This window comes from Centroberyx affinis, unplaced genomic scaffold (assembly GCF_046629955.1).
Source record: "Centroberyx affinis isolate AG114_WGS23_722 - 3 ecotype Tasmania unplaced genomic scaffold, CSIRO-AGI_Caff_v1 ptg004451l_1, whole genome shotgun sequence".
NCBI classification, from domain to species: domain Eukaryota; kingdom Metazoa; phylum Chordata; class Actinopteri; order Beryciformes; family Berycidae; genus Centroberyx; species Centroberyx affinis.
Genome location: NW_027282120.1, coordinates 34,189 through 48,964, shown reverse-complemented (window position 1 = coordinate 48,964; position 14,776 = coordinate 34,189). Strand labels below are relative to the sequence as shown.

General features: G+C 42.1%; 2 protein-coding genes across 3 annotated transcripts in view; one reads left to right on the top strand and one right to left on the bottom strand.

Moving 5' to 3' along the window:
- eml3 (EMAP like 3) overlaps positions 1-3,800 on the bottom strand; it is a 50,896-nt gene extending 47,096 nt beyond the window's left edge. For both annotated transcript variants that reach the window (XM_071544073.1, XM_071544074.1), the window contains exon 1: positions 3,698-3,800. In XM_071544073.1, the coding sequence (XP_071400174.1) occupies positions 3,698-3,722 (25 nt within the window). In that variant the 5' untranslated portion in view covers positions 3,723-3,800. The remainder of the gene's footprint in view (positions 1-3,697) is intronic.
- Positions 3,801-4,968: 1,168 nt separating this feature from the next.
- On the top strand, positions 4,969-14,429 carry ecsit (ECSIT signaling integrator). Its single transcript, XM_071544084.1, has 8 exons — positions 4,969-5,048; positions 5,729-5,886; positions 6,820-7,222; positions 7,997-8,220; positions 9,257-9,314; positions 10,010-10,158; positions 13,330-13,435; positions 13,632-14,429. Exons 2-8 carry the CDS (start codon positions 5,749-5,751, stop codon positions 13,928-13,930), a joined length of 1,377 nt encoding a protein of 458 aa, XP_071400185.1. The 5' UTR covers positions 4,969-5,048; positions 5,729-5,748; the 3' UTR covers positions 13,931-14,429.
- Positions 14,430-14,776: the final 347 nt, after the last annotated feature.

Sequence of the window (14,776 nt, the reverse complement as noted above, 5' to 3'; positions counted from 1 at the left end):
CCCTTAAATATAGCACATACTGTATATATGGGGTGTGTCTGCCTGTGTATCCACCACAACAGTGAGCTGTTCACATCATCTGACACGTGATGTGCTGCAGCCGGCCGGTCAGCTGATAATGAGACAGAGGCAAAAGCAGATGTAGAAGAAGGCCGCTTCATAACATTTCAACCCGTACCTCGGTTATTAAACAGAAGACTGATGCATGAGGCCTGGGTTCAATTTCGGTTTTTACATATTGCATAATTGCTTTAATAGGTTAACGTGTGAGAGGGAGACAAAGAGAGGTGGTTAGTGGCTCAGAAATGGAAATGGTCTATGGCCAAACCAACACAGTGCATAGCTCATGTGGTTTAACTACTTGGATTCGACATGTGGGTTTTTCAAGCCTGATATTTTTGGACTGAAGCTGCTGACGACCAATATTTTGTGCCGATATTCAATATCTTCAAAGTGGATACAGACAACTTTTCAACTTTCCCCCCGTTGTCCCCCCCTAGTGTTTCCAAGTGGTATTGTTGTTGTTTGCTCCGCTGTTGCAAAGACAACCGGATCTCTTTCTGTTAGAGCCTAGCTCTGTGCAACAGAACAAACCATCTGTCTGCTTATCAACTCCTTGATCATAACACAGTATAGTAACTTTCACCACTGCTCATTTTAGAAAGGCCACTGCAAGAAAACATGTTCTTTGTTTAGATTATCAAACAGACAATGGATCATTTGTTTGTTTCTGGCTGCTAGCGTTAGCGTTAGCTAGCGTTAGCAACATGGCTAACATTGCTAACGCTAGCACCCAGAAACAAACATAGCCTAGTTAGATGTTTGTTTCTTTTGCTCCAGAAACAACATAGATTTGATTAGTTTGTTTCTGGCTGGTCCTGGCTTCCTTGTAGCTCCTGGTTCATTTTCTGGCTGCTAGCGGTAGCGTTAGCAACATGGCTAACGCTACCGATACCGACAGCTACCGGGGAAAAACTATCCTGTTCCTCTTTTGGTTGCGCAATGGATGACTCACTTCCTTTGTGCCGTAAATCGAGCCTTCATTCTCCCAGGAGATCGTACCCGGTGGCAGACAGAATTGCATAGTGAAAGCGAGGCTTATAGGGAACCAATCTAAACGCTGATGGTGTCATTATTCTATAGCCGTTACACTGTGCAATCAACATTTACTTCATAATGATAGGTTAAAGCAAAAAAGTTGCCTGTAGGGTCTTTAAAGATGCTACATGTAGGATCTTCCAATCACTAAATCATTACCACATTCATTTTGAGATATTATTAGCATTTGACATTGTGAGCCGCCGAGGAAAAGCCGAGGCAAGCCGCGAAAGCTTGCAAGAGTTTTCTGGCAGACGGTGGAAGGAGTGAAAAGGCTGGAGGAAAAATCACTTCCACCGAGTTTATCCTCTTCAGTGAAGCCAAACACAGCAGGGAGTGGGGGGGGGGGGGGGGACAGGAAGCAGCGGGGTTTATGGGAAATGTGGTCTAAATTTGGAGATGTACAAGCACTAATAATACCACTGGCATGAGATAGAGCAGTGCTTCTCAACCTTTTTCATATCAAGGACCCCTAATTTAGTCCACATTAGAGCCACAGACCCCCATTTGATGAGATTTTGTCTCTCAGACCCAAATCTGAGAATATTTTTATTGTCAGATATGATTTTGTCCAGAATTCCATGACTATCTGTATTATAGGTAGAGAGATAACAGAGAAACTATGATCAAAACAGTCATTCTTTTGCATTCTCTAGTTGTGCTAACATCTTGTAAATGAAATAATGCTTAAGTTTAACAATTCATCAATTTGCTGGGGACCACCTGGAACCCCCTCAAGGACCCCCTGGTGGTCCCCGGACCCCACGTTGAGAACCACTGAGACAGAGCATAGAGGCGACCATATTATCTCCACCATGGTCTCATTTGTTTACTGTAATTAAACCAAGGTGACGCAATGAACTTGGCAATGATATCTGAGTTCAGGCTAAGGGCTTCCCATAGACAATCAGTTCTATAATAAATATGTAATCAATCAAACTGCATCATATCCATCATATCAGAGGCGCAATATCGGCCCCATATATCGGTCGAACCCTACACTGCAAACCCATCTTCCTCCGGCTCCGAGGGAAGAGCAAGGCCTTGCCCGCAGATGCCGGCGGGGGCGTCTCCATGTGATATTTACTGTTCCCCAGTGCCTTGCCGCCCCACAGTTTTACAAGGCAAGTAAACACAACATCAGCACATAAGGTGGGACGGTCGGGGCCTACAGATGTGCAACAATAGCAGCATTGTGTAACGGCGTTATAGGTCCTGTTAAAACAGTTTTCATTGTCGGGGTGGAGCCCAGGCTGTTGGGGTTTTTGGAACCATATAGGATTCTTGTTTGGTCTCAGAAGCTAGACTTAAGAGGTCAAGATGCACAAACTCAGATTTTCCCTCTAGATTTTGGGAGTAAACTGCTTACGCGCACAAACTGAGACAGTCAATTTAGAGGATTAAAAATGGCACAGAATATTATTCCATATGTGCGCGTCTTTAAATAGACAGCGGGGTTTTCTTTGATCTTCTGACAACCCTGCTGGTGGGCCGTCAGTCTGGCCTGCAGACCTCTGACAGAGCGGTGGAGACTGCATTCCTTTAAAAGTACAGCCAGGACCTCGAGCGCATATTGAATGATAAATGCTCATTTCCAGAATCAAAACAAAAAATAGCCTACTTTTTTTTTTTTAATCCAAACTGAATGTTTCATAAGTCAAACTGGGTGTGTGGGTGTAATGATAGCTGTATGTCCATCAGCCTTCAGTCTGAACTGCACTAGTGTGTTCACGATCAATCACAATAGAGAGGCAACAGATGCACCAGCATTATAGAGACATGGTGTTCAACTGTCACACCCAACACTCCAGTTTCACCTGACCCCAATGTGCCAAAATAAAGAAAGCTGCTTTAACACAACACCACGTGCTGAAATCGAAACTAACTGCAGGAAAATTAAACTGCAATAACTATTTAACAACTATTCAGGATGTGCGTAATTGCATGTACCATGCACTTACAGCTACACTAGTGGTGCTGTCATTTTGTGCGCTGGTACACCCACACAGCTCGCAACGATACGTGACGTTCTCTCCATCTCCGTTTGAAAATATGGAAATTTAAAATGGCCTTGATTATCGGTAATCATACATGCATGGCTGAATAAGACTTAAGACCTTTGACGAACGGTTATGGGCCGCTCTTCAATTCGGCTTACTCCCAATGGTCCAAGCTGCACTTACTTCCATAAAATGTCAACTTTTAGAAGCGGTTCCTCTGCTAATGCCATAATTCTCTTCAACCAAAATACACCATGGTGAGCGGTGGCGAGCAGCGCGAACCAACTGTAAAAGTTAAAGGTTTAATGAAATTAAGTGTTGCTTGGTGAAAGATATGCTGCCGAATTAACCAGACGATTGTAATAATGTGTATAAGATCTTAAGTCATGTTGTCTGACCTGTGTACGTTTGCCGAAATGCGAGGCAACATTAAACTGTCAGATATTCAAATAGATGTTGGCGTGATTCTCACCATACGAAAGAGAACGAGACAAATCGGGGCTAACACACAGCCAACTATTTTCTAGAGTGTTGAAATGTTGTGGTAATGTTTAAAAAAAAAAAAAGTGAATTAAAAGTGAATTAATTGTTTTGCTCACCGAGACTGTTCGTGGAGGAATCCATAGTCCGACGTTTAGAAGTTGTGTAAAGTTTCTCTAGAGGTAAAGTTTGGGTTGAGGTGTGTTTTCCATGCTGAGAGATGAGTGTCAGAAGTCACACTTGGACTCGCGTCAAGCTCGTGCAGTTAGCAGCAAGAAGACCGGAAGTAAGGCAATTTTCCCTGCAATAAAAGCGCCATTCTTCCTTTAAAAAAAAAAAAAAAAAAAAAAACTTAAAGGAAAGCCAGAAATCTTTGACAGTATGAACATTTTACGTAAATAGCCTAATAGAATAAAATAAAAAAACAACGAACAAACAAACAAATATATATAACTATATATGAATTTTCAACGTGTACTATGCCACAGCTCTTCATTTCCGGAAGTCCTGTAGGTTATTGTGGCTAGCTTGACACTGGTCACGGAGAGGCACCGTGCAAAGTTGCCTATCGTGTATTACTCTGCATAGTATAAGTCTCCAAAATGCTCCAAAAATGATTTCTTTCTTTCACTGCAAAGAGTGTCTAAATGTACTGTAACGGCAAATGTTGTAGAAAATTGCTGAAAATCAAAAAAATGCAAAATGAAAGTTGCAACACAACTTTTCGAGGTGGTTACGCCCCCTGTCAAATATAAAAATAAATGTCACTTCAGACTATTTAATTTGGAAAGCGTTTCCCGCCACCGCGCGGTAGGGTTTTGTAGTGCACGCGCTCTAATGCTGCCTTCCAGGGCTGTCGGAAATATCCGAATTACAGTGGCAACAATTTCCATGAAACCCGAGTTGAAAAGAGACGTAACGTTTGGGGAATGGAGTATGGAAGTTGTGTCAACAATTAATGATGTATTTTACTGTCATGTGAAATTGTTAGACATTGTATGTAACTAATTTGTAGGCCCACTGTTTTGAATATGTCTATTTTAACTTCTTGTTTAACTTGCATTTGTCATACATTTTTGTTTAAATACATTCATTAAAACCTCAATTACATACCTGGTGCGAATTCTGTCCTCTTCTGCCGCCGCAGCTCAAGGGAGCTTTGAGTCGCTTGATTTCTAAAATTTAATTTTAAAACAACACAGATACCAAAAATAGTTTTGCAATGGGTCCTTTTTGTTATTACGCCCCATGTTTTCTGAAAGCAATTCAGGGCGCGACGAGTTGTATTTCCATAGCACTATTCTGAAAATTATGACGGAACAATTATTGGCGCTCATGTTTCTGTTCGTTAGGGGAAGGTAAGTAAGTGATGTAGAACCAAGACGTTCTACCGGCTATTCAACATGGAGGCGTCCGTGGAGAGAGATTTCTGAAGGAGACTCGTTTATTCATACATTCTCCATGCTAATCGTGGGTATTACTGAGTGACGGTTGTATACATAAGTTAGTCTATAGTGAATATATATTGGTCAAACGTTGTACTATAGAACAATGTTTTCAATCAATCTTAAATGTATTTGTCTGACACTTAGCAGCAATACGTCCCGTTCTCTCGTATGGAGAGGACTGCATGCCAAATACCATTCAAAAATGTGTCACTTTAATGTTTCCTTGCTTATCGGCAAACGAACATACCTGGTATAACATGACTTAATGATGGTTACGAATGAATCGATCCCACTCTTCAAATCGGCATACATCACATTCACGAAACAGCACTTACTTCTGTACATTTTAAACTTTTATGATCGGTTCACCTTATGTTTCCATAGTCGCCTTCCACCAAAATACACCGTGTTGGGTGTGAGCGAGCAGCGGAGATGAACTCTAGAAATTGAGGGGTTTTTTTTTAATATAGCGCTGTTTGGTGGTTTATCTCTATGCCGAATTTACCAGGCGACCTCACTCTTAATAGGACTTGGGCTATGTTCTATGAGATGTGTACAGTTGCCAGTAAGCAAATGAGCATGAAATTACCAGATTTCTCAATGGAGTTTGGGGTAGCGTATCGGGGCTAGTTCCCATGTACCTGTGTCATTGTTGCTGAAATGTAACGGTCGTTTCACCTGTTCAATTTTGTCTCGCTGAAGGTCCGTGTGATGGGTCTGCCATGAACTGTGCTCGCTGCCTGTTGCGGCTGCAGAGTGTCGGCGTCCCGGGCCCGTCAGCCAGGTCTGCCGCCCAGTATGCTGCCCTGCTCCAGTCAGCCTCCAGTCAGCCCCCGGTGCTGTCTAACACCCACAACCAGGTAAGCTGTACCCCCCCATACATACAGTACATAGCCTCTTGTGCTCTCTTATATGGAGAGAACGTCACGCCAAACTCCACTCAAAAATCTGTCAGTTTCATGTTAGCAAAGATACATACAGCGTAAATATGCTTCACTGAATCACTGGGGTCCACTCTTCAATTTCGTACACATATAATCCACCAAGCAGCACTAATTTCAGTAAAATTCCCCGCCTTTAGAGTGAGCTAAATCTATTATTCCCCTGTCTTCTTCCACCAAAACACCCCGTGACTCCTAACACCCTGCAGCAAGTGAATCGAAAAACCTAAACCGAAAAGTTACAATTTTGTTGAAAGAAATGCTGCTTGGTGAAATATATGGATGCCGAATTGAAAAGTGACTCCTACTGATGAAGAAAAGGTTCTGAATCATATTTCATGCGGCATGTACCTTTGCCGATAAGCGAGGCAACATTAAACTGCCACATTTTTAAATGAGGTTTGGCGTGACATTCTCTCCATATAAAAAGAGAAGTATTGGGGTGAGGTAACCTTCACACGTAACAGTAAATATGTATTTTCGCACTGCTTTTTTAAAAAGAAATATTTTTGAATGCAATGATAAATATACTTAATTTTGATACGGAAACTTTTGCCTGTAAAGCTGCTATAACTTAATGCATGTGGTTTGTCACATGACCACATTCTCTGCTTCCATGTTAGCAACCTATTGGCTGTTATTTCCACTGTCTCTTATTCCATTGGTTGATTTTAGTGTGTTTTTTTGTAGCTATTTATGCTTATAGACAAATAGTTTTACAAACCCTGACTAACACCTTGGTTTTACTAATAAATCTTTGTTCTCAGTGCTGCAAGACAAGTGTTACTGGATTCTCCTCTGTTCCCATGGTCACAGCTACACCTTATAACCAAAACAAATCGTCTCCCATAGGTGCTGCTGAGGCGTTTCCACGGCAGCCCGGCCTGTCCCGAGAGTCGGCGGCCCGTGCCCTCGGACTTCGTCGAGGGGGTAAAGGACAAGTCCCTGGTGGCCCACGATGACCTGTTTGAGCGAGTGGCCCGGGAGGCCAAGACCAAGGCCACGTTCAGCAAGGTGGTGGACGTGTTCAACAAGAGGGACGTGAGGCGCCGGGGACACGTGGAGTTCATTTACGCCGCCCTGAAGAAGATGGCGGAGTTCGGCGTGGAGCGGGACCTCGCCGTCTACAACAAGCTGCTGGACGTTTTCCCCAAAGAGGTTTTCATACCCAGGAACTTTATCCAGCGCATGTTCAACCACTATCCCCGACAGCAGGAGTGCGGAGTGCAAGTGCTGGAGCAGATGGAGAACTATGGTGTGTGTGTGTGTGTGTGTGTGTGTGTGTGTGTGTCGGTTTATGAGGTTCCCTCCGGTCATGGGAGTTTTCCAGGGGTATTCCAGGCAGGGGAAGTCAGGGAATTTGATCAATTCTCTGGAGAAGTCAGGGAATATTAGGGAATTTTATAAATGGGTCACTTTACAGGAATATAGCAGAATGCATTTGTGGCATTAGATGGTTTTTTTAGAAGGAAACCAGCCTGAAAAACAACATTAATAAACCAGCAAGGGAGAGCATTTTTAGGTCATGGAATAGAGCTGCAACGATTAATCGATTAATCGATTAGTTGTCAACTATTAAATTAATCGCCAACTATTTTGATAATCGATTAATCGGTTTGAGTAATTTTTTAAGAAAAATAAGTCGAAATTCTCTGATTCCAGCTTCTTAAATGTAAATATTTTCTGGTTTCTTTACTCCTCTATGACAGTAAACTGAATATCTTTGGGTTGTGGACAAAACAAGACATTTGAGGACGTCATCTTGGGCTTTGGGAAACACTGAGCGACATTTTTCACCATTTTCTGACATTTTATAGACCAAACAACTAATCGATTAATTGAGAAAATAATCGACAGATTAATCGACAATGAAAATAATCGTTAGTTGCAGCCCTATCATGGAAGCACTCCAATTTCGTTATGGAAAGTCATGGACATCAACGTTTGCCTGTGTCCATGCTTTGAACTGAACTGAACACACATCCTTCTACTGTTTTCTCTATGCGTGTTTGTGTGCGTGTGAAACCAGGTATCATGCCCAACGTGGAGACCAAGGTCCTCCTGGTCCAGATCTTCGGGGAGAAGAGCCACCCCATGAGGAAGTACCAGCGCCTCATGTATTGGTTCCCCAGGTTCAAGCACATAAACCCGTTCCCCGTCCCGCTGCAGCTGCCCGAGGACCCGGTGGACCTGGCTCGACTCGGCCTGACCCGCATCGCCGGCGACCGGGACGCCAGAGTCACCGTCTACCAGGTACGGCTGGGCTTTTTCGGCTAAAGCTGAGAGAGGTTCGATACACCGGGTACTACAATACTACCGATCCAAGTACTACTCAGTTTACAGTCATTCATGCTGCCTAGTATTGGCCAGTTGTAAAACAATTAAAGGAACAAGTACAATGCGTGTACATACTTGTGTATACTTGATCAGATTATGCACTGACTATTGTGTTAAAGTCCTCGAGCAAATAGAAATAAGTAATAATGCTAAACAATACTAATAACATAGAAAATAGATAATAATAACATAATAAAACAGGTCTTACTGAGAGACTAAAATATCTTATTCAGAATAGATTAACAGGTAACACTTTACAATAAGGGTCACTAAGTTAAGGGTTAGTTAATGCTTAATAAGCATTAACTAACCCTTAATTAACAGTTAACTAATGTGTCTGGTAATCATTTACTAATGGTGTTCATGTTAACTAAGGTATTAATTTATACATTATTTAATAGTCATCTTTATAAACTATTAAATAATGCATAAATTAATAATAATAGTTAACATGAACACCATTAGTAAATTACACATTAGTTAACTGTTAATTAAGCATTAACTAACCCTTATTAAGCATTAACTAACTCTTAACTTAGTGACCCTTATTGTAAAGTGTTACCGAAATAAGTAATAATGATAAACAATAATAATAACATAGAAAATAGATAGTAATAACATAATAAAAACAGATCTTATTGAGGGACAAAAAATATCTTATTCAGAATAGACTGACAGGTAAAAACAGTTTATTCAGAATAGATTAACAGTTTAAAACAGTAAAGTATGGTATCAGGACAGCTACTCAAAAGCACCTTGACAAGAAAAGCACGTGTTTTACAATGTAAAATGTAGTAAAAATATAGTTGTTGTTTTTTTTAAATTGAAAACTCAACCAAGTTGTAATATTGTCGTGATGCACATGAGGCTGTATGGTCGTCAATACTGAGATGTGTGTGTCTGCCAGAAGGGGGCATGTAATCATATCTGTTCCTCCCCTCCTCCCTCCCAGATGCCCTGCACAGACATCACAGAGACCGGAGAGGAGATTACACTTCCACACGTCGTAGGTACGGAAACAACAAGAGTTTCATCCTTGGAGTTGCCGTGTTTTACAGGGAATTCCTGCAACATCGTGGAAGATAGAAAGGTGTATTCCGGACGATGGGAAGTCTGGGAATCAGCTAAATTCTGTGACAGTGGTTCTCAACGTGGGGTCCGGGGACCACCAGGGGTCTTTGAGGGGGTTCCAGGGGGTCCACGGCAAATTGATGAATTGTTAAACTTCACCATTCAAGTTAACACAATTAGATAATGTAGAAGAATGACTATTTTGATCATAGTTTCTCTGTTATCTCTAGATAGTCATGGAATTCTGGAAAAAAAATCATATCTAACAATAAAAATATTCTCAGATTTGGGTCTTGAGACAAAATCTTATCAAATGGGGGTCTGTGGCCCCAGTGTGGACTAAATGAGGGGTCCTTGATATGAAAAGGTTGAGAATCACTGCTCTAGAATATTTTAAAATTGCTCATTTAACAGGAATTACAGGAATAGAGCAGAATGTGTTTTGCAACTCGTTTGTATTCATCGCTTTAGATGGTTTTCCAGCCCAACTGGAACTGGAATGGAAACCAGACTGAAAAAACACCATTAACAAACCAGGAAGGAAGAACATTTGACCAGACGCATTGGTCTTAATCATATAATCCGTACACTTTATTTCTTTTCAGTGTTCTCCTTTCCTTTCTTTCCTCTCCAGGTATCCAAAGCCCCGACCAGATGGAGCTGCTGGCCCGGCACAACACCAGCAGGCCGGTGTTCGTGGAGGGACCCTTCCCTCTGTGGCTGAGGAAGACCTGCGTCTACTACTACGTCCTCAGAGCCGACCCCGCGCCCCTCGACGAGAAGGTGGGGCGCACACACACACACACACACACACACACACACACACACACACACACACACACACACACACACACACACCATTCATTTCCAGTTTTCTGAATGGCGGTTATGTCTTGAGGGGAAAAAAATCCACCCTAAAACACTTTAACACTGTTCTGTATCTGGATGGATCTTGCATTTCTGAGTCCATGCTGTGTTTGGTAAAATGTCAAAGCTTGTATATTTTTTAGTGCTAAACTACAACTTGTTTCACTTACTCTTTCACTTTTTATTATTTTTATTAATTTTATTATTATTTTTTATTCCTGGACTTCTGTATGAATATCTGCATTTACAATCCAAAAATGCATCTCCAGGTCTAATGTTGGTTCACTTCACTTCAGCAGGCTGCTTTTTTTTTTTTCAAGGATATATTGGTATTTTAATTTGAATAATTGAAATAACTGAATAATAATAAGGTAGAGGTTTTTTGAGTATGCATAAAATAGAGGTTGTTACAGATGGGTGTTACACTACATGTGGAATTTGACCATCAGGAACACAAGCACAAGCATGTGCAAATATATATATATATATTTTTTTTGTGTGTGTGTGGGGGGGGGGGGGGGGGGGGGGGGGGGGTGATGCATCTCACCACTGTGTTCTCACATTTTCAAAATTCCACTGATCAGCACTACATCATTTCGAGGGCTTGGAGCCAAAGGGCTGTAAGTGCAATTTTGGGTGAATATGAGTATTATATATTAATTGAAAGGTCTCAGTGAGATCTTTTCACTGCCAAAAGGACACAACTGAAATCATGACCCATACGTTTTAATTAAACAAAAACTGAAAGCCGTAACAGTAAAAGTAGGGTTTTGTTTGCTGCCAAAAGGGCGTAACTGCACTTACGCCCTTTTGACACCAAGCAAAACCCCACTTTTGACACTGAACAAGCATTGTGGGTAGAGGACTCTAACAGCACTTAGGTCAGCTCAAAATGCATGCTGACGTAAGTAATTCTAGCATGGCAGCATGATCACATCATTTTTAGTATCCTATTCATATCCTAATTAATATTCTAGGTCAATATTAGATGGATGTAAATATGTTAATATTACCATGAAATACTTAGGGCTATAGATTCAAAATGTTATTTTATAATGTTAGTCAGACTGCTGGTAGCTGAAGTTCTCCCTCAGTGTTATGAGGAGTTTTATAGTCTGTGAATGTGGACATGTTAGGACACATCAATAAGTGATGTGTCCCAACAGAAAAAAAATTATCAATCAATCTGATATGTTCCATGTTCCTACAATTTTAAAGGCCTTGGTGAAAGTTGCTGAGCATTACTTCAAGATAAAGATATTCATTCTGATCTTGTTTTATATTTCAGTGTTGATTGAAGTGTAAATGCGAGATTTGTATTAAAATGAATGTGTTTTACAATTGTTTACTTCCATACGCCCATATTCTGCATGGCTGTATTGGGACAATGTTTGTGCCAAAAAGGCGTATTTCACTCTTTTGCCATTTTGAAAAAGGTTAACAAATATAATTCAACTTAAACTGTAGCAGTATTGTTTTTATAGTAATGCTCAATCTGATAACACAAAAAGTTAAAATATTGTGCTTAGTATGTGGTAACGGCAGCTGATCCAAGTTTGATCAAAATTTGTTTTGGCTCTCCTGTAAAATCTACTATAACGCACTTACGCCCCTTTGGCTCCAAGCCCTCGATGTGTTCACTCATCCATGTGTCACGGCAGTATCTCAGACAACACTGATCTGATTCTGACAAAACTTGTGGAAATGATGCATCTCACCGCTGCATTCCGGCATTCAAAATGACACCGATCGGCCCAATAGATGAGTTTCCCGTTTACAAACGGTCGAGGAGAAAAGCTCGGGCAGAAAAGCCGCTGTGGCTGTCGGAGCTTTAGCAACTTGGCTGTCGCACTGATAACAAACAAACGGACAACAATGGCGTACCTGGCTAGTTTGTCAGACTCTGATCACACAGACTATTTAGAAAAACTTGTTTTAAGTACTGGTGAAAGACTGCCAGACCCTTACGCAATCCCAGTTGATGAATGGCTTGTAGACATGGCCAAGTGGCCACCGATCCAAGGCATATATGTCTCTGATTAAAAAGCCTAGCGTATAAAAAAGACAGCCTCCCCAGCATACAAATCTCTCGATGCTGTAAATTACTTAGTATGTGGGCATGTGCAACAAATCAGACATAAAAAAAGTCAAAACTCCAGCAACACTTGTAGTATATAGAACAGCCATATACAGAATACAGAAGCCACATGACCATATACCCCATTGGCTGATATGTGTGTGGATGTATATGATTGGTTGTCCTTTATTTTTTTTACCTTTTACCTACATTTTTTCTGCTACCCTATTTAAATGTTGGGATGATGAAGGCCACAAGCTGAAACGTGTTGGTCTAACAATAAAGTTGTTCTATATACTACTAAGTGTTGCTGGAGTTTTGACCTTTTTAGACCTTTTTCCCCTTCTCCATGCACCTTGGAAGTAGGTGAAGTTGTGCCAGAAACCCCTACTCTGCTTCAACAAATCAGACATTACAATCTCTGGTGAGTTTTGTGTTAAGAGCAGAGGTCTTACCCAGCCGGCAAAGCCCTGTGATGCCTGGGTGTACGTACTGAAAAAGGCAACATCCTGACAACAAATTGTACATGTATGGCCAAGGGGCTTCAGCTGGACTCTACTGTAACTGCTGATTTCAGGGGTTGCTTTCATTCTTTCCAGTCTAGGGTGCAACTGCGACCAGCAACTGCGAGGCATGACGTTAAAATATACGGCCACTTACTAAACTAGAGTCTTTGCTATCGCTTCAGGGAACTCAGACTACTAAACTAACTGAACTGAGTGGCTATCGGTAGCCTTTCTGCCCCTGAGATGCACACACACTTTGTGACGTTGCTTGGAAACTCATCTATGGGGAACTACAGTTGCAGCTCAAAACAAGGTGACATATCTGTTACCGATTGGCCCAGATGGGGACTTCAGTATTCATCGGGAACTACATTTGTTGTCGTTTGTTTTTGCATTTTTTTTTTCTGATCAGGCAGTTGAAACGATGACCTATTCCGAATTGTTTACCAGCCGATTATGATCGGTGCACCCCTGATAACGGATGTTTCATGTTCACACACCCAGGTAGAGGAGCCCTATGATCCAGAGAGGTGCTTCGACTTCCCTCTGCAGCTGAACCTGGATTTGGAGCGCGACCTTGGGGATGACGAGAGCTTCGATACGGAAGATGGTAAGATATTAGTATTGGTATCAGTCATGGAGTCACCCATATCAGTGGAACAGCCCACATCCCCCACCATATGTCATGTTTTTATCTACATAGTTCAAGCCGTACAGCTTTTAATGGTCCATTTTCATCATGTGAGAGTCAATAAAAATCCTCCAGTCAAACAGGAAACCTCATATGCGTCCTCTTCTCCCTCCAGTGGACGAGGGTCCGGTCTTCGCCATGTGCATGACCGGCCAGGGAGACCAGGCCACCCTCAACCAGTGGATCTCCGGCCTCCAGCAGGCCAACCCCGTCCTGGGCCGGGTCCCCACCCTCTTCCGCCTGGACGCCGGCCCCCGGGAGCTGCAGCGGGCGGCCGACGCGGAACCGGGCCGCGGCCGCCGGCCCGACCCGGAGACCGACGCCCGGGCCGGGGAAGAAGAACCGCGACCCGAACCAGAACCCGATATCGTGGTGGAAGAAGAGCCGCGGAGAAGCCAGGGGATGAAGCAGTGAACGGCAATAGGACTGTGAGCCGATCTTCATCCCATATAAAGCCGGTTTTGATGTTTAGGTCAAACTAGGCTGGGGCAAAGGGGGATGAAACCAGTATGAGGTGGAAGACGCCCAAGTGGGACAAAACCAGTGCACCTTGTGGAAGGTTCTGGGAAATATCAGCTGGTGTTTAAGCACTAAATACATCTTAAATACAACCTGAGCATCATTTTGGCTCCCGCTTGCAACTTCCCCCATTTGAGTGTCTTGCATTTGAAATCACCACAGAGCAAGGTCATTTAAATCAGTGGTTCTCAACGTGGGGTCCGGGGACCACCAGGGGTCCTTGAGGAGGTTCCAGGGGGTCCCCAGCAAATTGATGAATTGTTAAACTTCATTATTTCATTTACAAGAAGTTAACACAGTTAGAGAATGTAGAAGAATGACTATTTTGATCATTGTTTCACTGTTTTTTTCTCCACCTACAATACAGATAGTCATGGAATTCTGGACAAAATCATATCAAACAATAAAAATATTCTCAGATTTGGATCCGAGGAACAAAATCTCATCAAATGGGGGTCTGTGGCTCTAATGTGGACTAAATTAGGGGTCCATGATATGAAAAAGGTTGAGAATCACTGATTTAAATTTGCAGAAACCAGCAATGAAAGTTCCACTGGTCATGGACTGAATCCCCAGTGTAGTATAGCTGGGTTTCCATCCAAGCATTTTTTTTGCGAATCATGATGTATTTGAACAAGACAAGAAAATATCCTCAAAATCGGAAACAGGTTTTCAAGTTCGCTTGAAGCAGAACATTTTTTGGTCACTAAATAGATTCTGTAGGATTGGTGTGATCGGCCT

Coding starts and splice junctions, on each gene's coding strand:
- ecsit (XM_071544084.1), top strand. CDS start 5,749: ATGAACTGTGCTCGCTGCCTGTTGCGGCTGCAGAGTGTCGGCGTCCCG. Junction 7,223..7,996: donor GGAGCAGATGGAGAACTATG/GTGTGTGTGTGT, acceptor GTGTGAAACCAG/GTATCATGCCCAACGTGGAG. Junction 13,436..13,631: donor GAGCTTCGATACGGAAGATG/GTAAGATATTAG, acceptor TTCTCCCTCCAG/TGGACGAGGGTCCGGTCTTC.